This window comes from Anomalospiza imberbis, chromosome Z (genome assembly GCF_031753505.1).
Source record: "Anomalospiza imberbis isolate Cuckoo-Finch-1a 21T00152 chromosome Z, ASM3175350v1, whole genome shotgun sequence".
In the NCBI taxonomy this organism is placed as follows: domain Eukaryota; kingdom Metazoa; phylum Chordata; class Aves; order Passeriformes; family Viduidae; genus Anomalospiza; species Anomalospiza imberbis.
Genome location: NC_089721.1, coordinates 863,959 through 891,208, shown reverse-complemented (window position 1 = coordinate 891,208; position 27,250 = coordinate 863,959). Strand labels below are relative to the sequence as shown.

The 27,250-nt window shown below is 48.3% G+C and overlaps 1 protein-coding gene across 2 annotated transcripts; it reads right to left on the bottom strand.

Annotated features, from left to right (window-relative positions):
* Positions 1–27,250, bottom strand: SMAD7 (SMAD family member 7). 2 transcript variants are annotated; one of them, XM_068177399.1, is made up of 4 exons: positions 26,456–27,250; positions 25,482–25,535; positions 20,416–20,490; positions 1–1,922 (listed from the first exon to the last, which is right to left on the bottom strand). In XM_068177399.1, exons 1-4 carry the CDS (start codon positions 26,964–26,966, stop codon positions 1,384–1,386), a joined length of 1,179 nt encoding a protein of 392 aa, XP_068033500.1. In that variant the 5' UTR covers positions 26,967–27,250; the 3' UTR covers positions 1–1,383. The 2 variants fall into 2 exon arrangements, with proteins under 2 accessions (XP_068033500.1, XP_068033501.1); XM_068177400.1 differs by having other exon boundaries at positions 20,416–20,487; positions 26,456–27,248.

The following is a 27,250-nucleotide window of genomic DNA, read 5'->3' as shown; positions in this document are numbered from 1 at the left end:
TTTGGGATCAAGTGTACATTTTTATTTTTTAATGGAACATAGACTCCTTTAGAAAAAGAAACATTCAGCTGGATGATAACACCCATAGAAAAAACACCAATCTTGTGTTCTTTTTTTTTTTAAATTTGGCATTTGTTATCTGCATTTATATTAAAGCAAAGTGCATCTTTCTTACTTTTTTCTCGTTTATACACATTGCACAATACATAAATAATGATGCTTATAAAACGTCTTTATATTTACAAGTAATAATATATTTATATATAACATAAAATACATTTTTTTCTTTAATAAATCTCAGGGTTTCTTTAAGGAGTCATTTCTTTTGTGTGGGTGTTTTTCCAAAGCACTACAATGCTAAAGTTCCAAGAATGCTCTCTTGTTCAATTAAACCTTTATATTTAGAAAAATAGCTTATGTTAAGGTCTAAACATGCTCATTGAGCTAAGAACAGTGTAAAAGTATCATACTTGTGTATGAATTCAAGAAGAAATGAAAGCACAACTGCATTTCCAGATAAGATGGTACCTGGATAACCTGATCTAAGCAGGTTACGACACACCGACTGTTGTGAACACTTTTTCTTTTGTTTTTCCCACTTGTTTTTCTTTAGTTTTCATTTTTTTTCTTTAGGTTTAGAATTCTGTCACTTCTCATCTCAGCTCAAATGATCAAGCATGGGCCATGCCCAGAGTCCCTCCACTGTTGTTTTCTCCCCTTACATCAATCCACGATCATATAAAACATAGAAAAAGCAGTGGAACAATGAACACAGTGACAAGACATGAACCCAGCAACAAGAGAAACACAAAAGGTCGGTAAAAGACCTGTCTGGGAAGGTTTTGCACCATCCTTCGGCGGCAACGCGGGGTCAGCACTGCTGGGGAAGGGGTCTCGGTGTCACCGTCACTGGGAAGGTGGTGCGTACAAAAATACAGTCATCTCCTTGTGTTGTCCAAGGGAAGGAGCTGTAACATAGAGCTAGTGGCTTTCAAATCCATCGATCCCCATTGGATAATCCTTTTTGAGAGGCATGAAGTAATTATCGCATGTGATCTATCCCCACTGCACCCTTCTCTCGCCCTTCTGAGAGTTATTGGTCATTCACACTTTTAAAAAATAGATATATTTATCAAAATACCCCAAAGGCAAAAAAAAAAAAAACAAAAAAAAAAAAAAAACAAAAAAAAAAAAAACAACAACAACAACACCGAAAAAGAAATCTTTCATAAGCCGTTTCTCAAAACGAAGAAGGGTGAACAAAACAAAACAAAACAAAAAACAACAACAACAAAAAAAAAAAGTCTGCATGAAAAGCAAGCACTCAGAAGGAAATAATAGCAGCAAAGTAGTATAGATGTCATGAGTTCACTCTGTCTCGAGTCATCGGTTGTTGAAAATAACCTCCAACCAGCAGGGGCAACTGCTGATGAACTGTCTCGTGTAGCACTGGCCCCAGCCTTTCACAAAGCTGATCTGCACGGTAAATCCTGTCCATGGCTGCTGCGTGAACTCGTGGTCGTTGGGTCTCTGCAAGGTGTACGCCTTCTCGTAGTCAAAAGCCTTGATGGAAAACCCTGGGAACACTTTGTGGACCAGCAACGTCCTGGAGTCGGGGTTGTCCAGTGTGGCCGACTTGATGAAGATGGGGTAACTGCTGCGGTTGTACACCCACACGCCGTCCACTTCCTTGGTGAGCTGGATGCCGTAGCCGATCTTGCTGCGCACCTTCTGCACCAGCTGGCTTTTGTTGTCTGAGTTCAGCTGTCCGAGGCAGAAACCATTCCCCTGAGGTAGATCATAGAAGATATCCAGGGAGGGCTCTTGGACAGAGTACAGCCGACCCACACGTGTCTTCTCTTCCCAGTATGCCACCACACACCAGTGTGATCTATCCCCTGGCTCCTGAAGAACTTGAGAATCTGCAGAACAACAGGGGAAAAAAAAATAAAGGAGAGATTTAGCATCAAGGGAATCAATACGAACCAAAAGCGACGCAGAACCGGCAGAACCTTGCCTGCCCTCGTCTTCACGATCCTCTCCACGCATACATCAATGTCCACAGTGCAACCACTATTTCCAAAAAAGCATTTCCATGTTTGGGGCACTCCTGTGTCATTTCAGTGCCTAGTTCTGGCTGGATTTACAGGTCCTGAATGACATAGTCAGTGACAACGACACATCCACCTTCACCCAAACCAACACCAGGACCACCTCCAGTGCCAACAGGAGAGGTTGTGCTTGTGCAACCAAACACCTGCACCCCCTGATTCTCACCTACTGAATGATGGACTTATTTCCATAAATGACAATGTACTGTGCACAGAAAAAAAAATTTAAAAATGAGGCGCTGCTAAGAAAATGACATTGAAAGCCACCCCATGGGACTAGAGGGGATGAGAACGTGACTGCTTTGGTGTGTGGGGCTTTTCCCTGCCTGCAGGGTCTGGGTGATGGATGGTATGAGATGCCACCCTAACCTGTGGAGAACGTCAAAAGATAGAGGGAACCAAAAAATCTCACACAGGTTAACAAAAACAGCCTAAAAACTTGCAAAAAAAATGTAGAAATTCATTCATTGGGCCCTTCTCTCATTCCCTTTCCCCATGCAGCACGGCAATGATGTAGGAGGAAAAAGCAAGGCAGGAGGAGGGGAAAAAATGTGAGAAAGCCCCTTTTCCTGACAGAGGATCCCAAGCAGCCTGGTGCTGCTTGGCGGGTAATTCCTTCCAGCCTCAGTAGGCATGTTAAGACCTGGGAACTATTCGTCTCTATAATAGTATTAAAAAAAAAAAAATCAAGCTGGGAATGCAAGTTAGTGAGCACTACCAAAATAATCCCCTGAACTATGAGAGAAACTACTGGAGCTGGGATGGTGGGTGACCCAGCAACCAAAAGCTCTTCCTGCAGCCTCCCACAACCCCTCCCTCCCCAGGGCAACATGTTGCCTGCCTGCTCTCTCTATTTTTTGCTATTGATAAGCCCATTTTCCCAGTTTTCTTCCCATCTCGTTCAAGCCTTGCCCTGTGCTTTTAATAGAGGAAAAAAAGAAAAAGAAAAAAAAAAAAAAAAAAAGCCCAGCCACACACTCACACACTTTTAATTTCCTCATTTCTATGCCAGCGAAGAAAATATTTCTCCAGTTGCTGGAGGCAGCTACTAAAAATGGGCCTGACTTTGGATGTCTCAAAATAGGGACCCTCGTTCCCAGGTTAAACCAGGGATGGGGGTTCTGGTCATGCTGGGGTGCTCCCTGGGACAGCATCTGTCAAGGTGCACCCCAGCTTGTCCTTCCACTCCCTCTTTTGGTGCCTCACAAGACTCTGCTGTGGGTAACTTTATGTCCTGCTGAAACCTGGGGCTGAGGAGGGGCAGAGTTTGGGTTACTTCCTCCCCACTAACGCGGATGCGGTGCCATCCATGCAAAAGTGCATCCAGAGGGGCAAGAAACACCCCCAAGATGGAGTTTCCACCACCTGCCTGGGAGAGGGGAGAATCTGTGAGGGCTGCTTCTGGATCCAGGGGAAGGATGCTCCTCAATCCAAAGGGAGATCTCTGTTGACCAACCACTACCTCCATCCTCACTGCCAGCCTGCCAGTGATGTTCAGAGCCTTTTTGGTTTTGTTTTACAGCAGCTGGGGGAATTTTGGAGCCACTGGACCCCTGCTGAAGTTCCTACAGGTTTTTATTGATTTGAACATAAAACCATCCCTTTCAGGAGGTGGCAGGGGGGAAAAAGGACTTTTTCACCTGGTATTTGTGCTTGCATTAGTGAAGACCACATAACAACTAGTTCACTGCCTCTTACAGAGAGCTATTTAATTGCTAGAGCATTTAGGGAAAAGAAAAAAAAAAAACAAACCTACCAATAATTTAAAAAAAAATTGAAAACTGCCTTGGCGATGAATGAAGGGACCTTTATGGAGGGCTGGAAGTTCATGAATGAATCCCACTAGGATTCTGAATGACATGGGGTGACCAGACCTCAAGGACGAATCTTAGGTAATCCGGGATGTTTGAGTTTTTTTTGAGGAGCTGATGCCAGCACACAGTATAAATATGCCAGAGCCTCTTCCGTTTGCGGGCTTCAGCTGTTGACTGCATGTCTAGTCAAAAATCCATGAGAATATAAGGGCTCAGCTCGGATAAACAGGCTCAGGCCTCCCTGCCAGCCACCACCAAAGCTGCTTTTGCAGTTGTTGGGACCCCAAAGGAGCCCCCTTGCTCCCACCCGCCTCCCCGGTTCTGGCATCCACCAGGAAAAGGGGTGGGAAAAGCCAGTGGCATCACTCCGACAGGAGAGGAGGTGGCAGGAGAGAAGGAAAAAGTGACTCAAGAGATGCTTCCTACAGTGACAGACTTTTTTTTTTTTCCCCAAAAGGCTTTTTTTGGTGGCAATAATCACGGATTTGTGCAAATGAAACAAACAGAAGTATTATGCTCAAAAAGAGCCTGCTGGGCTCACCCCGTGCAACCTGGGGTCATGGCATGCACCCACCAACCAAATCTCATCTCCGCCTGCTGCAAAGTCACACAAAAACCCAGATCCCAGGAAAACTCACAGCCACATCCTCCTCAACACATCCTCGTGTGCGACAGCCCATAGACGGCTGCAAACCCTCTGGGATCCCTGTTTTGAGTTAAAAGCATCGTTTTTACGAGCTCCTTGGTGCAAACACATCCCTTTCTAAATGCCTGGAAAACTCCCAGCAAACTGGGAGCGTTCCCATGTCCCAGCAAACAATGATAATGTTTAATGCTATAAACATCTGCTCTATTATTTCGTTATTAAGGATCCCTCCATTTGCTGCTATCACTGGGTTATTAGGATTTTCCATGGTTTCCATTACAGCCTGCCTTGAGGCTCCAGCATGCTCCCCTCAGCGTGTTGTGCAAGCTCATTGTGAAAAAATAATAGCATAGAAACAACTGAAAATAAAGTGAGTTTGCCCTCAGGAATGTAGGGAATTAGTTTTATTGATCACTCATAGTCAGGTCTACAGAGAACAGCCGTTCACATTGGCTCCTCACAGAGGGAAGAAATCAAGGCAATACCCCAAAGCCCCTGGGGTAACATCTCCTGTAATTTTGGTGCAGATGGTTCATCACCAGTGATGCACCAGCACAGCCATATTTCACCATATCCCATTCCCACTGGAAAACTCTCCTTTTTTCCCCTGTTTTTTACTCTTTCCTGGATTTTCCTGAGGGACTGCCCCAATTTTTTGGCAGTGCATCCATTGTCCTCCATAAAAGCATCATCCCAGCTGAGGCTCAACTCACCAATCAGCACAAGAGGCTATGAGGTTCCCCACCACTTGCCTTGACCTCCAAAACCATCAAGTCCCGCCTGAGCTTTCTCAATAAAAGCCCACAGTCAGGATTTCTCCACACTGGGGGTGCACACGCTGTCTGTGGGCTCAGGGCATGGTCCTGTGCTCCTGCTGGAAATGCTTCATCCATACAGAAATCCAGCAGGATGGGATAACGAATCAATAACTCCACAAAAAACTCACAGCTGCAGAAACAACAGTGGGCATGGAACATTCACACCACAGAAACACCCAAATTCATCAAGTCCCACACTTGGTTCTTCCAAGTTGTGGCAGAAGGACTCCTATCTCCCCTTGCTAGAAAGTGGCAGGAAATTTCTAGTGCGGCTTTTCTCTCTGTCACATGGTGAGTTTTAATTTGATGAAAGCATGTCATCCTTACTTTTTCTTTCCAAGCTCCAGCAGTTTTATTAGGAGTTTGGGAGGAAAAAGTTCTCTATTTTTAATTCACAGAGAACCGAAGCATTTTAGAAAATAATAATAATAATAATAATAATAATAATAATAATAAAGTAAAACAACACAGCTTATGTCCTGGGGTTGTTTTATATCTCTGTTGTCCTTCGGATCTCAGCCTTGTCCCAGTGCCACGCTCATGAATGTAAAGGGGATCTAGGCTGGGGATCTTTGAGTTTTGTTCTGATTTTTTTTTTAGCTAAAGGTTTTCCTGTAGTCAACCAACCTTGAAAGAAAAGAGCAAGATTAGCACACACTGAGCTATCTGACCCACCAGGATTGCTCCCAGCTGACAATATCAAGGGCTGTCAAAATTATCACCAGTATCTGTGACAACAACTCAGAGATGAAAATAGGAATAAAATGGCCTTACTGATAAGGATTTTAAATGCCTGTAATTGGATCTTTCATCAATGACATCAAGTTTAGAGGCAAATTAAACAATCCAAATGTAGAAGTATTCAGAACTATGTATGTACACTTTTTGTAATATATGTACATATACATTTCTTTTTCCAAAAAGCATTTTTGGTCCTGAGCATGTTCTCGTGCTCTTCCTAAAGTTTTCACCACCTCACCCCCTCCTCTCCCTCATTCTTGGGACTGAATTTCCCATCAAACATCAACCCCGGCACAATGTTCACCACGGTAGCATTAACCCTGAACTGATAACAAAAGTCTCCTCACTTTCAAAAAGGGTTTTGGTGGGAAGGGGCCTTCAAGACCCTCTTGCTCCAACCCCCTGCCATGGGCAGGGATATCTTCCACCAGACCAGGTTGCTCCAAGCCCCATCCAGCCTGGCCTTGGACACCGCCAGGGATGCAGGGGCAGCCCCAGCTGCTCTGGGCACCCTGTGCCAGGGCCTGCCCACCCTCCCAGCCAGCAATTCCTGGTTCCCAATATCCCATCTGTGCCTGCCCTCTGGCAGTGGCAGCCACTGCCTGTGTGCTGTCCCTGCATGCCTTGTCCCCAGTCCCTCTGCAGCTCTCCTGGAGCCCCTTGAGGCCCTGGCAGGGGCTCTGAGCTCTCCCTGGAGCCTTCTCTTGTGCAGCTGCACAGCCCCAGCTGTGCCAGGCTGGCTCCAGAGCAGAGGGGCTCCAGCCCTGGCAGCAGCTCCGTGGCCTCCTCTGGGCTGGCTCCAGCAGCTCCACGTCCTTGTGCTGTTGGGAATCTCAAAAGACCTGGAGAGAACCCTGCCTGGCTTTCCAGGAGACAGCTTTCAGCTGGAAAAAAAGTGCCATGGGCACTGCCAAGGAGCAGATGAACACCCGCGGTCCTTCCTCCTTTATCCACCAGCACACACGTAGGGTATTTGTGATTAAAAAAAAATGTCTGGACTGGTGTCAGCACAACGTGTCTGGCTGGGGCCAGGGCTGAGACCAAGCTCAGCACGTCTTGCACCCGATAATCTCTCCTGGCTGACCTTAAGTGGCATTTGTGTGTCCCAGACAGCGCCATGACCCTCATCTTCTCCTACTCTTGGAGGTGCAAGAGATGGAGACACAAAACCCAGGGGTTTCCATGGGGTTTTAAATGCTCTTCTGGAGGGTCCTCAGGACTTGTCCAGTTGCAGTTTTGCCCCTCCTGTACTGGCAAGTGCTAATTTTGTAGGATCTCAGGAAATACAACCCCGTGACCCTTTACTTCAGACATGAAAGGCATTACATCAAGGTGAGGAGAACCCAGAGCACAGTATGCTCATCAAAACAAAGGAAAATGGGCACCCAAGAGGGTAATCCCACTTCCTTTCTAGCGTCTCAAGTGACTTACAGGGTGGAAGAACCGAACAAAACAAAAAAAAAAAGACAAAAAAACCCTAAAGAAAACAAAGAAAAATATCTAAAAGCCAGATTTCCAGCTACGTTCAGCAACAGCAAAGGAAAAAAAAGTCCAAATTAAAGGATAAATCCACATTAAAGGATATATTCTGCTGCAGAAAAGGGGCTTTTAACAAAGTTTGTGGGCAGCATGGAGACTCCACCCACAGCAGTGTTTGCCCCAAACCTTTTGTACCTCCCAGCACACAAGACAGCTTCACCTCCGCAAGGAGCCCCCACTTTTGATGGCTGGGACGGTTTCTGAAAGCCTAATTTCAAGCATGGTCCTGTGCTAAGCTTGCAGAAGAAATAAACCCTCAACTTCTGCAGGGATGGCACCACCTGGGGGGCTCGCGGGGTCCCTCCACCTTCCCAGCAGAAGAGCCCCAAGAGCTGAGACAGTCCATCACATCAACACCTACTTAGGGAGCCTTTAATCTGCGGATTATTGACATGATAGACCATAACATCTCTTCAGGAGCCATTACAGCCCATCGTGTCAGTAGGTACTTATGCAGTCCTTAATCCGTGGATTGACAGGCTAGACCATAAATTTGTGTCTATGTCTAATTAGACGGCTCTTATTGCTCAGCATATACGGTAGTCATGCAGGCTAAAGAGCCTTAAGATTACTTTTTAAAATTTATTAGCAAGTTGTCCAATCAATCACTCAAATGGCTCCTTGTTCCTTGCAAAATCAGTCAACCTTGCATGAAAATAAATGTTAAGTTTCACCACAAGATTTCAATTTGCTGATGTTTACTAAGATTGAGTCTGATGAGGTCAAGCAGGATAAAATATGGCAGAAGCCATCAGGGGAAGGAGTCTTATATTTCCCCATTTTTCTTGGGCTTTGGTTGAGGTTTCTATTGACGGTGACCTGAAAGTTTGGGAGAGCTTTGCTCAGTCCCCAGGTAACCCAACCAAAAATTGCCATCACCTTCCCCATGGCTGGGAACCCCCCTTGTGAAATTATGGCAAAAATGAGGTCAGGTGAGACGGTGGGTAGAGATGATTCACCCCTGAGGACATCCCCTCAGGTTCCCACCCCAGCTCGGTGGTGCCCTGAGTCAGCCTTCCCCCAGCATGGAACCCAGCCCTGACCTTTTTTGAGGGTTAATTCGGCAAGAACATAAAAGTGGGAAAGAAGGAAAGAAGGAAAGAAAAGAGAGAAGGAAAGAAGGAAGGAAAGAAGGAAAGAGAGAAGCCCTGCAGACATGTTGTTGCAGACCTACAGAGGCTCAAGAGCAAACACCACAGTGGCAGATGCCAAGGCTGGACCAGGAGTAATGTCCAAAAATATTTAAAAATATATTTAAAAATATGGGGTGATGCATGTCCCCTGCATTTACAGGATGGCAGAGAAAGAACCCAAGTGAAACTGCCGAGTTCATGGAGTCCACCAAACCAGAAATTTGATTCATAAACATCCTATTAGTCACTGCTACTGTCTAATTACGGTGATTAATCAATTACCATGGCTAAAAACTACTCTAGAAGAGAAGAACCCTTTTCTTGTGACCATTCTCCTTAAAAGCCAAGCAAGGCTGGAGCTACAAGGTGGTGGGGCGGGGGTGGGGGGGGGGGGGGGAAATATGCAGGCACACACCAAAAATGCCTGTCTGCCTGTCTCCAGTGGTTAGAGGAGCCAGCTGACTCCAGTTTCCTCCATACCAGGCTTCAGGCCTCATCAGCCATGCAAATTATAGAGTACCGTGCTGTCTGAAGGCCGAATTTCGACTCAGCTCAGAGAAAAGCCTTAGAGGAAGGGTGGGGATGAAGAAGCCAGCCAAATCCATTCATAATATTTACAGTAAATGGGCCTCTTTGCTGTTGTTTAGTATACAGTCAGCCTAATTATTTTTGAAGTTTTAATTTCAAGAACCTTCTTTATCTGCCTCTCCTTCTGCACCCCTCAAAGGTGTGGGAAAACTTTTCCCTTGTTTCAAAAAAGCAGTAGGACGGGAATCCCTTCCCCAAGCTCCAACTCGACAGTTGGGTGGGACAAAGGGATGCTGCAAGAGGTGAGACCCTTCCAGAGCGGCCCTGCCAACAAAATCCATGGGGTTTTTAAGACTCACAAGCCATCCAAAGAGTCACAAGGGCATGCAGATCCATGTGGAAACCCCCCAGAAATCCTATTTTTGCTGCATGTGTTGCTGTTCTGGTGGGGGCTTGCTGGCTCAGGAGGTGGTGCAGGTGCTCCACTGCCCTGTCACTCTCCAACCTTCTCCCCTTCCTTGAGGCAACTCGGAATAATCTCACTTTTGTAACAAATCAGCCAAGAGACTTGTCTGGAAAACACAGGCCAGCACTCATGAGATGCTGCCCTGGGAGCTCCAGGTGACTCAGGGCCGGTACCAGCCCCAGCTCCCCACAGAGGAGCAGCCACCTCCATGCTTCAGCCTCAGCTACCAGGACACACCTCTTCCCCACCCAAACCCAACCCAGATCCCAACCAGAAACCTTCTGAGAAAGAGAAACCAGCACACAAAGGGCCCCTGACTTACTGCGATGCAAATCAGACCTGAGGATGAGCTTGCCAAGAATCTCTGGCTGTGCTGGAGGCTCCTGCGGCAGCATCCTGCCCATCACCCTTCTGGGATAAATCACACCACAGATGCTGAAGCCACCAGAGGCCAAAGGGCTGTGCTAGCCATGGGGCAACAGCCCCCCTCAATGCAGTCACCCAGCTGGGGTTTAGAGGATGACCTTAAAAAGCTTTTGCAATGAAAAATAAAATTTCACTGTTGCAAGGCAGAAAAGGTCACCCAGCACCCAGGGATGCCCTGGGGAGGGCTGGGATACAGCCCCCAGGAAAGCCACAGCTCTCCACCGACAACATGTAGACATGTGGGTTACATATTAAATACCTTGTTAAGACCTCAATAAAAACTGAAGCAAAGCAGTTTAGGATTTCCAAATGGATACCTAATACACAGACGTGTGTTAGGATATTTTTTCCCCCCAACTGCATTACACGCACACACACACAACAACAGCATCACTGCTGTTCTTATTCCGATACTGGAAAAAAAAAAAAAAAAACAAACAACCCTCTCCCTCAGCACACTGACCCAGAATTCTCTCCTAAAGACTGAAAACAGACATAAATATATGTTTCTCCCCGCACAAAAAAAAAAAAAAAAAAAAAAAAGCCCACTTCTCCCAGCAACTTTTCCCAGAGCGGCATCTCCCTTGCAGGGATGTAAACCCATGGAAAAAGCAGAGTAGGAACAAAAGTCCTTTTCACGTTCGTCGTGCCCTGCTCCGTAACAATTTTGAAAACTGTTTAGCTGGGCTGGCATTTGGAGCATTTACTGCATTCCTGCCAATAAATTCCAGTCCCGGATCCGATGGAAAAGGCTCTCTCCCTCCCCTTTCCCCTCCCTCCCTTGCCTTCATTCCTCCTGGCTTTCTTTACAACCTAATACCCTGTCGACGCGGGGCCAGGGCCTACTTAGGGGGAAAAAAAAACACCCAGCGCCAGACTGGAGACAGCAGGCAGACTGAAAAAGTTAATCATTACTTCTGTCTGCCTTCATAATCTAATCACGCCTATTCCTAAGAGCAGGCGGCAGAGCACGCCGTACATGGAATATATACATCCCAGGGCCACCGCCCAGGGACAGACGGACGGACACACGGACAGCACCAGCCCCAGCCCGGGCAGGGGGCAATCAAGGGATGGACAGACAGGACGGATGGCGTTGGGAAGGAGTTCACAAGCCTGGCCATGCACACACACCCCTCCCCTCGCCTCTCACTTTGCTCTGGATTAATAACGCACAGCAATTATAGAGAATATTATATTCATTAAGTAATTAACCCTCCCGGCGCTCCGGCGGAGCTGGCACCCCATTCTCGCAGACAGAGGCCAGCAGAGGTTTGCCCTGGGCTATAAAATGGGGCTGGTTGTCAGCACACAGGTTAAAAAAAAAAGCCCCAAAACTCCTCATGGCTCATCTCACCCCACTTCTGGTGGCAACAGCAGGGCCATGTCCCGAGAAGGGACCTGCCATGACCAGGGTGGCATCACCAACGCCCAGCAGCATCCTCCCGTGGGGAAAAAACTCAAGGGATTTGAGGTGTCACCAACAGCCACCAGCATCCTCCCATGGGCACAAAACTCAGGGGATTTGGGGTGTCACCAACACCCAGTAGCATTCCTCCCACGGGGACAAAGCCCATGGGAATTGGGCATTACTGGGATGCAGCAGCATCCTCCCATGGGGCTGAAACCCAAGGGATTTGGGCATCACTGAAACCCAGGAGCATCCTCACACAGGGATAAAGCCCAGGGAATCTGAGGCTTGGCAAGCCCAGCACCACACTGGCTTCTCCAGAAAATACCTGCAGTGCAACTCTCAGGTGAGCCAAGGCTTCATGCTTTTGACACCCAGGATACATTTTCCATGCTTGGCTGTGACAAAGAACAGTAAAACTACAGGCCTCTGCTTATGATTTATGGGTTTGTTCCTTATCATGAGCTAAAAAGTCTCAGACTGGCTTCCAAAGAAAATGAATTCATCAGTTCAAATGCAGTGATGTAACTTCAGGCTCCCAGCTCCTTTTCCAAATAAAACTCCTGTTACTTGATTCCTGCTCAAAGAATGATTTTATGGCGTTATTGACTCCATCCGCTCTGCCTGGGAAGGTGCTGCCGGAGCCCAGCCACGAGGTCACTGACAGCCTCATCCCATGGTTTAGATTCTTGACTATTTTCCCAGTTTCCCTGCTTTTCTACTCAAAACCTCACCTTGCACACCAATGTGCAAACAGACGCTCAACTCCTCTGGTTTTATTTTGCATTAATCACCACGGTTGGGGCTTCTCCTCAGCAGTGACACCTGATAATTTTTATCAGCCATAAATTTGACCAAGAGCCTTCCATCACCAAAAATCACTGGATCCACGGCCAACCTCACCACTTGCAAAAGTGACAGATGTCTGATTTTCCACCACCTTCCTAACAGCTGAGTTTGTCCACCACCAAGTCACCTTTTATTGATGGAGTTCTGGTTTCTACGAACAAAATCTCTTTAACTTGTGTAAGTATTAGATAGAATTCTATACAAACATGGAACATATTCAGTATAAAATGAATATATTGAATATATTCAACCTATATATCTACAGAATATAGACATCATATGCTGACTATATCTTACATAATTATATATATAAAATATATTGAATAAATTATCTCCATACCTATTCAACCTATACCTAGAGATTGAATAGATTTTGGTCAATATTTAACCATCCACAGTCTCACTTATTATGTACATCTGCAAGATACATATTTGCAACTAGGTTTAAGAGCCTGAGCAGTACTGAATTATTCCTTTAATGGCAAAATTTGCCTTTCCAAATGCTCAGGGAAAAGTCATGGGAGCCAGGACTTCACCCCAAAGCCGGCTCAACAAACCCCAGCATCCCAACAGGGATCCCACTTGATGGCTGAGGGAGGAAGAGGAAGCACCAAGGAGCCAGGCACAGGTCACCACACACAGGGACCATCACCAAGAGCATCACCAGGACCTCTTGCAACCAGCCCACGGTGCTTCAGCACCGCCAGCACAACCCAACCAGGGAGGCTGAAGCCAGAAGGTTTTTTTATGTAGTGAGGTTAAAAGGGTAGAGAAGGGCTGAGCCAGCTCTTACAGGGTGGTTTTTTTTTTTTTTTTTTTTTTTTTTTCCCCTTGCAAGTTAAAACCAAGATAATGACACTGGGTGGGGACCAATTTGAAGGGCTGAGCAGCCAAACCAAAATTAGTCTCCCGGCCAAGAGCTTCCTAGGCCTCACAGTTTGGGGAAGGAAGCTGAGAAAAAGCATGAAAATAAAATAAAAAAATTCCTCGGGAAGCTGGACCGTCGTGCTCAAGCAAAGGTGACCCTGCTAGTCAAATATTTTTCAACATAATAAAAATAAAATCATGTACTGGAGCAGCATCCTTTGGAAAAGCAGGGCCTATGAGACAGTGTTTTTTCCTCATTTTTTCTCTTTTTCTTTCTTTTCCCTCCCCTGGCACTTTCTTTCCTTTCACTAATAACTATGTTTTCTTGCTTTTTTTTTTTCTTGGCTCTTTCCTCATAAAAGACTGATGTAATTTCCTGTCTTGTCCCAATGTTTCCTGTTAATTAACAGGGTGAAAGTTATCATCATGCATTTAAATGGAAACCCAAAAGGGAGGGAAAAAAAAAAACAGGGAAAAAATAACAAAGAAAATTTAAAAAAAAAAAAAGAGAGTTTTCTGTCTGTTAGCAAACACCACATCACATCCCCAGCAGCACAAAATACCCTGGAAAAAGGGGATTTATTTCTGGAACTGATGACTTGAGCCCGTGGGCAAAGACCCCCCAAAGGGTGGCAACAGGTCTGTGCACAGGGGATCCAAGCCCCCACCCTCCCCTGGATGGAGATGGAAAATCCCTGCAACGCTTGCCCAGAAAAGCTCTTTTCTTGCATTAAGAAGGAAAATAAAAGAAGAAGGGAAACAAGGAGATGGAAAACAGGAAGAAGAAAGAAAACAAGTAGAAGAAGAACAAGAAGAAAAAAGAAAGAAAACAGAAGAAGGAAAAGAAGAAAGTGAAGGAGAAAATGAAGGAGGAGAAGAAGGAGAAAAAGAAGGAGAAGAAGGAGAAAAATAATGAGAAGCAGAAGAAGGAAAACAGAAGGAAAAAGAGGGAAAACAGGAAAAGAAAATAGAAAGGAAAAGGCAAAAAAAAAGAAGAGAGAGAAATAAAATAAAGTAAAATAACTGGTAGAGAAAGAGGCAGACAGCAACACCCAAGATATTGCATTTATTAAAAGAAGTGGAAGAATAGAGGAAGAGGGAAAAAAAAAAAAAAAAGAAAAAAGAAAACCTAGGGGCTAATCCAAAGACAGCAGGCGGAAATCCTGTGAGCCACCGAGCTCCTTCCCTTGCCCGCCCTCAGCCCCGTGCAGGATCAGGCTCCTCCGTGCCCTCTGTTCCTCAACAGCAGCTGTGACGCAGCCGGTACCCCGGCGGCACCACGGCCACGCCGGCGGCCCCGGCACGCCGACGGCGGGCGAAAACAAAGCGATTTAGGCAAAAAGCGAGGGTGGTTAGAACAGAGACTGTGCCTCAGCGGTTAATAATATCCCAGCGCTGAAAATAAACTGGGAAGGAAGCTCCTTTGTGACAGTAGGCAGGCGGCCAGGCTGCGGCGTGGGTCATTCGCGCCGGCGGGGGACGGCAGAGAGGTTGGCACCCACCCACCACCCAGCCCGTCACCCTGCTGGAGCACAGCGAGGGCTGGGGACAGGGTCCTTACGCACAGTTTCCTCCTGGGCACCCTAAAACGCGCTGCACCCCATTGTAAGCCAGCAGGGAGGTTCAGGGTGTTGGCCACCGTGGCTGGAAACAGGCATCCCCCCATGCTCATGGCAGGGAAATGCATGTGGCTAATGTTACTGGTTCCTTTAGTGTAAGCGATACCCACTGGCAGACACTGGGGATGGAAACGATGCAGCCACATCCCTGCCAGCCCGGGGCTGCTCCTCTACGAGTGTTTTTGTCCCATCGAGTTTTAAATGTCCCCAGTGATCAAGTTGCCGGCGCTCATCAGGACAGCTACTGCGAGCGGAGTGCGGTTTGAACTGACACTCAACTTCCAAAATTCACCTTCCTAGCCTCATTCTTCCCTAAAACGTGCCACGTTGTGGGATTAAAACACAGGTGACCCCGTCATGGTCATCCATCACTGTTCCCAGCACCATCCCCACTATGATGGACTTGCTGATTCTGGGGTCTTTTGCATTTTGTCATCAGCTGTTCCAAAGGCACTGTTTGGCTGGGAAAATCTACTGGCGTCTGGAAAAATGGGTTTAACGAAGATGTACAGGTATGGATTGAAACTATCTAATGGGGGCAGCACCTCTGTTATCATTTCTTTTATAAAACACATTGTACAAGGGTATCTAGGAAAGGCTCAAGAGGCTCTAGAGCACTTAAAAGTAACTATTAAATGGATTCTATTTGCTTTGGAAGGATTTTAATCGGCGAAACGCCCAGAGCTGGGAGGAGGATCCCGGGGGGTCCCCACAGGGTGAGAACCCCCTTAAAAAAAAAAAAAAAAAGCCCTCACAGGGCTCGAAGGAACCAGAGCGGGTGGCCAAGCCAAGAGCCCGGGGTCAGTGCCAAGCACCAGCTCCCTCCTCCCAGTCGGCCACGGTCAGATGATGTGCGAGGCGAGCCGGGAGGCTCCTAGTCTGGCAGGCAGCCTGCTCTGCTCCAGAGGCTCCAGTGCTGTCATCCTGGCATTAACCCCTGATAACCTTGTCCTTTCCAGGACGGGACTGTGGTTTTTAGGTAAGCAAGGAGCAAAGGGGTCATGTCTCCCAGTGAGGCTGGGAAGGAAAGGGTGCAACGCCCTGCGACGCTCAAAGCAAATTAAAAAATATTAAAACGACGTAAGCTCAAAAATAAACCAAAAATAAGTGACTTAAAGAAAAAAAATTCCCAAGCAATTGTTTATCCCTGGGACAAATATACAATCCTAGTTCCACAGGAAGATGTCTCAATTTCAGATTATAATAGGATGCCAATTTGTAAATAAAGGCATTTCACAGGAGGTTATAAACTCCGTAGGGGAGGGAGGTGGAAGTAGGGGGAACGGGAAAACACAGGCAGGGCTCTGGCGGAGAAACAGCACAGGATCCTGTTTACATGGGCAAGGGGAGAGCAATGGGAAGCCGCTTTGGGGGGCAAATATCTCCGGATTTGGACAAGGTGCTTCTTCCCCGTTGAGCAGATACCAGCAGGGATCAGAGGCATAGTGAAACATTCCCGGCCTGTCCGCAATTTTGGAATGAAATGTCAATCAGCCAAGAGGTCCCTTAAACCAGACAAGGTCCCACAGCACAGAGAGCCAGAGCAGGGAATGATGCCAATGCTCTTCCAGCCTGGGGAAGTCTTTTCCCTGTGTTTTTGGTGTGGAGTTGGGAGGGGGAAACTGAGTCTGTGCCCGCCACAGAAGAGCCTCGTTGGTTTCCCAGCCTCAAGGCTTGCAGAACCTTCATCCAGCACCCACCAAGCACCATCACTTAACATCCACTGGCTCTTGGACACCCTGAGGTGCTTTCAGAGTTTGGGCAAAGCAGCAGAATTGGGCCAAAATCTGGATAACCTCTCAGGTTTGGTATTTTAGGAACAACCTCAATGTGGATGTGGCGAGGACACAAGCCAGCTCAACTTGCTCTCCCTCTGTGAGGACAAGCTCTGGACTTCTTGAGAGCTTTTTGCTTTGCCAGCAGATCCAGCACTATTCACCTGTCCTACTGGAGGGCCACCTCTCACCCACCGTGGGCCACACAACCTTCCACCAGCCGAAAGCCACCAGCCCCACGCCACACACGGGTCAGGACAGAGATGTCCAGGGCTGGTGGATCACATTCCATGGAGACACAGCGCCAACACCACCAGCTCACTTCTACCCTTAGAGCAGGACTTCTCCATGGGTCATACAGGAATTTGGCTCCCACCAATCTGATGCCACCAAACCATGGGCCAGCCACCCTCAGGAACTCCAAGCATGGCTTTGCTTGTTTGAAAGAAGTCACAACCAAACACATCTGCTGAGAACAAGTCAGCTCAAAATACAGGAAAACCACCCTCTGTCTCCTATTTACGGGAATTATTTTTATCCCCAATGGGTATTTTTGCTCTTTAACCACACTGAGGACAGAAAGGATCTGGCTAGCAATACCTGAGCACAGCCATGTCAGTGGGAGCAACCGTGAGCGAGGAGTCCTGACCTACCCACAGGCTGACCACCGACAAAAATAAAGATGATATAAGAAAATAAATAAAGCCAAGAATACAGAAGCGAGAGCCAGTGCCTCAGGGGAAGCAAGGGGTACATCAGCCAGAGAAGGGGATAGCTGGGGAAGAGAGAGCAGAGGTGGGTTGAGAAGGAGACACCAGCATGGCATGAAGGACTACCCAGGATTGCATTCCTGGGTCATGAAGGAGAACAGAAAGAAGAGGGAGGGAGGGAAAGAGCAGATCAGAGTATTTATCACAAGGGGGAAACACCGCTCCCCCTGCCACACGTCCTCCAGAGCCTCTGGTATCCATCAGCACAACTGCCTGCAGCCCCAGTAAGAGACAGACCCCAGCAGTGGCTGATCTGAGACTCCTCCTCATCAAAGTCTCCTCACAGAGAGCTGCAAGGACACTTGCTTTAAGCCCCTTCAATGCTCCCCTTGCCACCATCCTCTCTTCATGCATTTTCCTGCCGGAGTGGCCATGAACCCCAGGCTGGCCTCATTCCCAAATCTTTAGTGCTGAGAGTGATCTTCCTTGCCAAATCTTGCTCTTTAAGACCATCAGAGCAGGTCTACTGATCCTGCTGCTACACCAGCATCCACCACACGTCACTAATGACCAAAGGCTGCAGTGCTGCAGGATCCCACCACCACCAACAACCACCTGTGATGTGCTTTTTCCTCACACACCCACTGCAGTTTCCAAATTAGCAGAGTAATTACTTTCTTTTTTTTGCCTTTTCTTAAGTCATCCTTTCACCAAGGAGCTGCAAATCCAACACTGTGCAGGTCTGGAGGGGACGAGGGATGCTGGATCCTCCACCCAGCATCACCCATCCCTATCTGCCCAAACAAAGGTAAGACCAAGCCAAAGCGCTGGCCATGCACCCTGCCAATAACTCATTAAAGCCCTCTTCAAACACACTCTTCTGCTAACTAAAATATGCAGGAGGGGGTAGGGGAAAAAAAAGAGCAGAAAGTGAGCTTTGGAGGATTGCTCCAAAGTGCGTTTATTTTCCTTTCTTGACTGGGTCTCTCCAGTTGGGAATTTTCAGCACTGCACTTCTGTGCACGGAAGGGAGATGCCAGTAAATCAGAGCAAATTCAAAACAAATGCTCTTTCATGTGGAGGCATTCGGCTTTGTTTCAGGGCTTGGGTAGCTAACCATATCCCTTCAAGAGTCAACTCTCCTATCAGCTCCTCATTAAACTAAATGGCTACAATTACATTTGGGGAGGAAAAAAGAGTGGTTAATGATCGTAAAAAGGTTCTGTTTCCAGGCTTGGGGAGGGGGGGAACCTTTGATAAGGGAGACAAAAAAAAAATCCAATTAAATAATAGCAATAGAATAAAGTAAGTTAAAAATGTACTTTCACGTGGAAATGTGCTTTCATTTGGGGAAGAAGTTCAATTAAGGAGCTAGGGGGTCCCCTTCCCACAGCCTTTTGGGAGGCACCAGGAACGAGCCATGTTATTTCCTGCAGCCCAAGCCCCCACCTCCTGCCTTCCCTTCGGGAGCAGAGCTGCCAGACGAGATGTTATCAATAGGCTGAACCTTACAGAAAGCCCCCTTTTAAAAGCGAGTACTTCCTCTGCTTATTTCATGTGGTATCCTGTGGAACTGAACTCTCTCCTCCCCTCTGCAACGGGTGTATTTCAGGAGGAAAAAGGAAAAAAAAAAAAAAAAAAAAGAAGATCTAACAACATCCTTATTGTGTTGTTTTGCTTCTTGTCTTTTTTCTTTCTACAGTCCTTTTTTTTTATTATTATTATTCCCTGAAGCTATAGGCTCCAATGGTAAAAAAATAAAAATTAAAAAAAAATCCTTCTGCCTTTAGAAAAAAAAAAAAAACCCAAACAGCAACAAGTTTTCCTGTTCCCTCTCCCCCTTTGTTTGATTAATTCTCATTAGGGCCTTTGAACAAACAATATGCTCCCCTCTCAAATAACAGACAGGGTATATATTACACCCAAAGAAAAACAAACAAGGCTCACTTAAAGACATCACATCCACACCAAACGCAATTCCTGGAGAGAGGCAGGGGCAGATGAACGCGCGCGTGCAGCCACCGCCGACCTAATTTCGAATTCCAGTTTCAGGGTGATGAATAAATCATAAATCAAGGAGACATCCCCACAAAGGCAAGCACCTTCAAACATCAGCCAGTACCTGCAGGTACATGGTTTCAGACACTTTAATCCTGGTACAGACACTGAGGTGGCCGGTCTGGGGTGGAAGATGAGGTGCTGGCGACATCACACCTTGGAAATGGGGTTGGGAGTTGGACTAGATGACATTCAAAGGTCCTTTTCAACCCAAACCGCTCTTTGTCTCTACACAAACTCCAAGAGGAGTGGAGAAAGTACCTTACAAACCTCCATCCTGTAACAGCAACTGGAGGCTGAAGGAGATGGCAAATAAGAAAGCAATGGAAATCGCTGAATCTATCAGGAAGGGGTACAAAAATATCACTAGCTCTCTCTGCAACATCCTCTATAAAAAAACAGGTCACCTTTCCTCCCCAGGCACCATGAGCCTTTTGCATCAGATATGGGATGCTGGTGACCTTACCATGAGCAAAACCTGAGCAGGGCTCTCATCCCAGAGACAAGAGATGCCCCCACCACCGAGTAAAGGATTTGACACCAAATCCTTCTTTAAGGTACGACTGCACCTGTGCCCATAATCCGCACACCTGAATGAATGATCAACCAACATTGCTTAGCCTTCCCCTGCCTCAGTCCTTTTGCTTCTTCCTGCCTTAGCCCAAAAACGAATGGAGCATAAGGCTGGAAACCAAAGGAAGTACAGACACATCCAGGGATGGAGAACCTTGTCTGGGATTTCAACACATCCTCTGCACAGCAGGTACTCGGCTGCCCGCTCTGAGCACACCCTTCTCAGTGATGTGCATTCCCAAAACTCCCCCAGCACCACTTTGCCTTTTGTCGGCACCCTCAGCCAATACGACCCCACGGCCAAGATCAAGGGCAGCAAGAGATGTCTTACCTGAGAGCCCCCCAGGGGCTAGACAATTAGTTCCCCCTGTTTCAGTGGAGGAAGGCACAGAGTCTGGACAATCTGCTGGAGCAGAGGAAGTGAAAAAAAAAAGAAAAAGTCAGTATATAGGTGGTTCTTTTCAGGCTTCCAGCATCGCCCCAAGCAGAACACACATTCCAAAGGGCTTAGCAGGAAGCGATTACTAATTGTCCGTGCAGAGACGGTAGTTCATCAAGAAGCATCCACCCTAACTCGTTGTCTCAGTCAAGGCTGCGCTTCATCACCAGCCAGCACTGATTATAGACTGGCAGAAATTACAGGCTGGCTGCCACCTCTCTGGGCAAGTCACCGGCTAAGGAGATCAAGGTTGTCACCGTTCTGATGCAAGCGAGCTTCCAAAAATGCTTAAATCGTGGCTTTATGCACCCAATTTAGTCAAAACCTGTAACTCACCAAAATGGGAACAGAAAGGGAAACGTCTCATTGCTGCCCTTCTGCAGTGAACAGGCTGATTTTGTGGTGCCCCGCTCAAGTTTCGTCACCACCAGTGGCTGGCAGACCTCATTGCCACCTCCTGGGCAATGGGACCCACTCCTTTGTGCACCACCAAAGGGCAGGGTAAGACTGTCTGCTCCTTTAGAGGTTTCTCCTGATGCATGCAGGTGCTTGAGATCAAGATTTGGACCTCTCTATCCTAAGCCTGCTCTTCTAGGTGACAACAGTCAGAAGACAACAACCAATCTCCTAGTCCTACAGAACAACTCCAACTTTTTGGCCACTACCCTGTGGGACCACAAGCTGAAGAAAAGGCATGAGAAGACCTGTGAAGTTCATGCAGACTTCTGGTCCTGAGGGACTTTGTGTTTCAGCAAATTTGGCCCTCATTTCGCCCACATCTGTACTCCAAAGCGAGGGCCACCACCAGGAGAGCCAAGATTATTTTCTCCCTACTGATAAAGCAATTCTGCCAGATCCCACCCCTGAAATACCAGTGAATAAGAAATTCCTGTCTGCATAACCTCATTTTACCACAGTAAAGTAAAAGCCTTAACAGGAATATACAGTTTAACAGGATATACTTAATCAAACTGAAAACAATAGGGCAGACAGGAAATAGACTTACTTGTGAAATACTGTATATGATACGCTCTCTAAATGCCTTGTCGTGCTTTCTCTGTTTTAAAGAAATAGGGTTTTTACTTTTTTTAACTCTTTCTAGTCCAGACAGGAGATTTCCCCACCATTCCCCTGTGATCACTTCCACTGCTTGAGCTACAGATGATTTCAGAACACAGGCTGGGCCGCTCTGCCCTGCCCTGGGCTCCCTGTGCCTGCAGCTACAGCACCCTGAGGAGTTCCTGCAGATAAGGGACATAATTGTCTTGCTGTAGAGATCATACGTGACCAGGTTCTCTGTTACCACATAGGCAGGACAGATTCCTATCCAAACTTCAAACAAATAACCCTAGCAATGGGGCGATGTGCTACCACACTTCTTCCTCAGCTCCTTTCCCATGTCCCATCACCCAAAAGACAATTCCCCTCACCCATGAATCACCTCCGGAATTCCCTTTCCAAAACTCAGGGCTGCTGCAGCTCAACTCTAGTTCAACCAGGAGAGTCAGGTGTGGGATGAGCCCAAAGGCAGAACCCTCCATGCCCTGTGTGTGGCTAGATTCATTGTTGCCCTCGTCCTACCACCCACACCACCCACAGAGCTGCCCGGGTCTCTCATTAGTAAGGGGCACTGGGGCTGTTTTACCTTCAGCACCAGAGAGGTGGAGGATCGGTGCTGAAGGATCAGACGTTTGTCCGAGCCTGGTGCACATCAGTCTCCTCCCAACACTGCCTTCCCACAGCATGAAACCATTGCGGAGACGCACAATTATTCCTTGTGGCCACCAGCCCAACCTTGCAAGGTGTCAAATAGCTCCTGGGAGCTGCCAAACCTCCAGCTCCCCTGAAAGCTGACACCACAGGAGGGCATTCGGCCCCACAGTGATATCTCAGTGAGATTCCTGCACTCTCATACACCAGCACCACCAAGTCCAGTCACGCCGGAGCACAACCGAGCCACTTCTCCCACTTAAAGCTCAGTCAAAAAATCTGCCTGAATTATTTGAGGGTGCTAATATCCACCTCACTTTCAGCACAGCTGCAAGCTCCAGCAGGGATATTAGGAATGCTGAGCACCCACACACCTCCATCATCCATCCCTGCCAGCATCCCGTGTGAGGAAGAAGGAAAGCCCTCTCCTTTACAAAAGTCCCCCCCCATCTCTGGAGGTGTCCAAGACCAGGCTGCAGGTGGTTTGCAGCAACCTGGAAGGTTGTCCTAGTGGAAGGTGTCCCTGTCTAAGGCAGGGGGTTGAAGCAAGATGAGTTTTAAGGTCATCCCAAGCCAAACCATTCTGGGATTCTATGAATGAGCAAGCCAGGCTGACCCACAGCCTTCCCTCAGGTAACTCAGCCATCAAGGGCACAACTTTCTGCTCTATGACAAGTACACAAATACCAGATCTATCCTACCAACACAGTCTGATGTGTCATTTCATTGCCTGCAGCAGATTCCCAGCTCTTTGTCCATCCCTGCTTTCCTACAGCCTGCAATGCAGCTTGCCTCAGCCTCCATCACCTCCAGAAAAACTTGATTTAATCCCCATTGGTCAAGGTTTTTAAACAAAAAGAGAAGAGAGATTTAGACAAGATTGAAGAGAGAAATGGTTAATGAAGGCCATGGTGAGGCACTGGCACAGGTTGCCCAGAGACATGGTAGATCCCCCACCCCAGAAACATTCAAGGTCAGGTTGGATGGGACTCAGAGCAATCTGGTCTAGTTGAAGGTGTTCCTGCTTTAGGGTTGCTTCCAACACAATCTTTTTTTTTGATTCTCTGATCTGGCAACCTCTGCCAGAGCCCGCACCAGTCCAGGGTTATTATCTGCCTGTCTCTCCATATGAAGCACTTACAAGACATAGTGCTAAACCCTTAACTTTTACTACCACTATCGTGCTTGATGGAAAAGCAGAACTTTCCTGCTGGATGCACATTCCCAGCTTCACTGGCAGAGCCTAAACACAGGGACCATTCCCACCCAAGGCCCCAGGTGAGAGGGCAGAACTAGCCAGATAAAAAAATCTTCACACCTTCCCACAGTTCTCAACATGCAGCTGGGGAACTGCCACAGGAGATGGCACTGAGGCTGGGACGACGGGAAACCCTCAGTCCCCCTGCAGAGGAAATGCTGAGAAACCCTGAGCTTGCAAAACCCACCTGCCACGACAGACTTCCAGGCTCCGCTGGTGCCTGTCACAGCCCCGTTAGTCAGAGCTCAGCTGCCAAGTGGATTTTTCTTTCAAAAAGGAAAAAAAGGACTTTTTGGTGAGTAACCCAGTCGTTTCTGTGTTTCCGATGGGCAGCGTTAATCACTTCCTATTGGCTGATAGGAAAAACTTTTCCTTTCGAAATGGCACATTCATGTTCTGCGGCTTTTCTGTTTACACACATTTTGCTACCTTATGTCAACACTTGCTAATGAATAAATATATCATTCGGCTAACTGAAAATGAGATCCTGGCAGAGGCAGATTGGATGTTTAAATCCTGCTAATAGATTTTATCCTAACATCTTTACAGGAAACCAAAACCAAGCTTTAACCCTTCTCTCCTCCAGCTCCAAACCCCCTTTGCATCCCATGCCAGGATCATCAACGAGTGCAGAGAAAAGCCATAAAGGCAAAAAAAATAGGAACTTTTGGGGGAGCACTGCAGGGATGCAGCCAAAATTATGCGAAGCCCACAAAACTTCATGACCCAGCAGACCCTCAGAGTCTGTTACAGAACAACCCTTCTGCATCCCAGCACATGCTGTGGATGCTGAACCTACTCCCGATGTCCCTCTTTCATGAGCCCTTATCTCCTGTTTTTTTTTCACACCAAGTCAAGATAGTTCATGCTTTGCAACCCAATTGTCTGTTAAACAGCTTTCTTTATTTCCGCAAGGCAAAAAAAAAGACTCATTAGTGTTCCCAAAGAGTTTGCAGAGGGGGAAAACAACAGTCCAGCCTCTGAGGAGCAGTTGGCAGGATGAGACCCCACCACCACACCAGAGCAGCCTCAAGGCTGGGGTTTCTTTTAGCCCTGAGACCCTGCGGAGAGGTAATTTCACAGGCACTGTTCTTTTGGCCAAGAAACCCCAACCAAACAACCTGATACTTTTCTTCAGAAATATCTGTGTATCTCCCCTTGCCACCCTGCAGTGCCGCGCCTCCCACGTCTGCCACGGCCGCGGGACGCGACCACAGAGACCACCGTGCTGAAGCCCACTCCAGAGCCACTAATCCTCGGGAAGCCAGGAGCTGCTCCTCCCGAGCTCCCCGCGTTTCCGACTCTCCCCACCTCTCCTCCTTCTCCCAGCCTCATTTATCTCACACCCGGCGAGCTCGCTGCCAACCAAGAGTTTATGCAGACAACCGCAAAAGAGCTGGTGCCAGCCTCAAATGGGCTTCTCCCCTGGCACCCTGACATTCAATTACAAGCGACAGGCATGCACGGTGGTGCTAAGAAATTTAAATTTTAAAAAGGTTAAAAAAACAACTTTTCAAGCTCTTTTCCCTTTTTTTTTCCCAATTTGATGAGGTAGTGTTAGACTCCTATAAAACTTAGAGACATTTCTAACTGATCAGTCCATCTGTCAAGGTTCACTGGGATTCCCAGGCGTCAGGGAGATGCTGTGCTGGATCCCAACCTAAATCCCTGAAAATTCACCCAGGGGTGCAGAAGCACTGCCATTTCCAACAGGAGCCTATGGTTTTCCTGGCTGACTCAAGCAGCACAGGCCTGCACTGCACTTCAATCCCTTCTGAAGTTTACTGCCAGAGTTTTAAAACCCTACTTTGTTCACAAGGTGGCTTAGACAAATTATATGTTAATTCTTACTGGGGTAGCAGGAGGCACAGATGCGCACAAGCAACCCAAAAGCAAAATGCATGACAAAGGCAGGAGACTGTTTCCCCGATAAAGGAGCTGTTTTGCCATTTTTTATCTCTTACACTTGCATTGAAAAAAATCCACTTACCAGTTGGTTTGAGAAAATCCATTGGATATCTGGAGTAGGGTGGCGGGGGAGACTCTGGAATTAGAGAAGTACAGAGAAAATAAAGGCAAAACCATGAGAAAGGAAAAAAAAAAAAGATAGGAACTTATGATAACAGTGGCATTCTTTTAGCAAAACTGTTTGTCTTAGCTCTGGGGGTTGGAGGCAGGGCAGCGAGGCGGTGATTGCCTTGATATTTAGCTGTCAGATAAACAAAAGGGGCCGTCTGGCGCCAGTCTCCCTGCTATCTGCCGCTCGGGCTGTCTGATCGGGGCCTCCTTGGCTCGGCGGAGCCGCGGCAGCGCCGGGGCCGCCCGGCCCTTAATCCCCCGGCACCGCGCGGGGACGGCGGGGAGGCAGAGCCGGGGCCCCCGGGAGGGGAGGGGGTCCCGGAGGTGGGGGCGTCGCCCCCTCCCCTAAATACAAAAGGAAATACATAAGCCACGGCAACGGAAAGTTTTTGTGCGTGTTCTGGGTTTTGTTGTTTATTGCGGGTTGATTTCGGTTTGGTTTGGTTTTGTTGGTTTTTTTTTCCTTCAGAAGGGAAAAAAAGTTTTGTGGGCCGGGAGGTGAGTGGGGCTGCATCCACGTATCCCTGTATCCCCTCCATACATGCATCCCCTGCATGCCCTCCAACTCCTGCACACCTCAAGCCTCTGGATCGTCCCTAGCCCCTGCACCCCTGCATCCTCTCCATCCCCTGCACCCCATCCCCTCCATTCCCCACGTCCCTGTATCCCGTCCATCCCCTGCACACCTCCAGCCCCCGCGCCGCTGCCATCTCCTCCATCTCTTGCATGCCCTCCAGCCCCTGCACCCCTGAATCCCCTGCAACCTTTTGTGACCGCCATTCCCCTGTATTCCTACATCCCTCCAAGCCCTACACACCTCTAACCCCTTCAGCCCCTGCGACCCCTCCAGCCCCCCTGCATCCCCTGTCATCCCCACCGCCGTACCTAGCTCGCAGAGCCGGCTGAGGTGGTGCGGGTTGCAGCAGACGAGCTCGGAGTGAGCCTTGCCGTAGGATTCACAGCAACATAGCCGCTTCACTTCGGAGCAGTGGCGGAGGTCGGGCCAGCGGAACACCTTGCAGAGCAGCACGGGCAGCGGGTACCAGTGCTGTCCCAGCCGAGAGTCGGCCTTGGCGGGCAGCAGCAGGCAGGGGGTCCGCGCCCCGCCGCGGGACTCCACGGCGTGCAGCAGCCCCTCCAGCTGCCGCTCCTTCAGCCGCTTCAGCACGGCGTGGGTCAGCGCCTTCAGTTCCGCCTCCGCGCCCGCCGCCGCCCGCCCGCCGCGGCCCGGCTTGCCCGGGCAGCACCCGCGCCCCCCGCCCAAGTGCGCCCGGGGCTCGGCCACCGCCGCCGCCGCGCCGGGCTCGCCCGCCGCCGCCTCCTCCTCCTCCTCGCCGCCGGGCGCGCGGCTCCGCCAGAGCCGCCGGACGAGCACCGAGCGTTTGGTCCTGAACATGCGGGACGAGAGGAGGGGCCCCCGGCTACAAAACGGGCATGTCGTCCGCCGAGCATGAAGGGGCCGGCAGGCGGGATGCGGCGGCGGCGGGGGGCAGCGGCGTGGGGCAGCGGAGCCGAGGCGGGCTGTGGCATGCGCCAGTCTCCGCGCTGGGGCCGCGGGTCCCGCCGCCTCCCGCGGGGGGATGCGCCGGCCGCGCCTCCGCCCGCTGCGAGAAAATGTACAGAAAAATCGAATTGAAAAGAAAAAAATCAAAACTGAGAAGAAATTTAAAAAAAAAAAAA

Bases quoted from the DNA above. Each gene is read 5' to 3' on its own strand.
- SMAD7 (XM_068177399.1), bottom strand. From the start codon at position 26,966: ATGTTCAGGACCAAACGCTCGGTGCTCGTCCGGCGGCTCTGGCGGAGC. The intron at 25,536-26,455 runs GTACGGCGGTGG...CTCTAATTCCAG, and splicing joins CAGCCGGCTCTGCGAGCTAG to AGTCTCCCCCGCCACCCTAC. The intron at 1,923-20,415 runs GTAAGACATCTC...GTTGTTCTGCAG, and splicing joins AGCCCCTGGGGGGCTCTCAG to ATTCTCAAGTTCTTCAGGAG.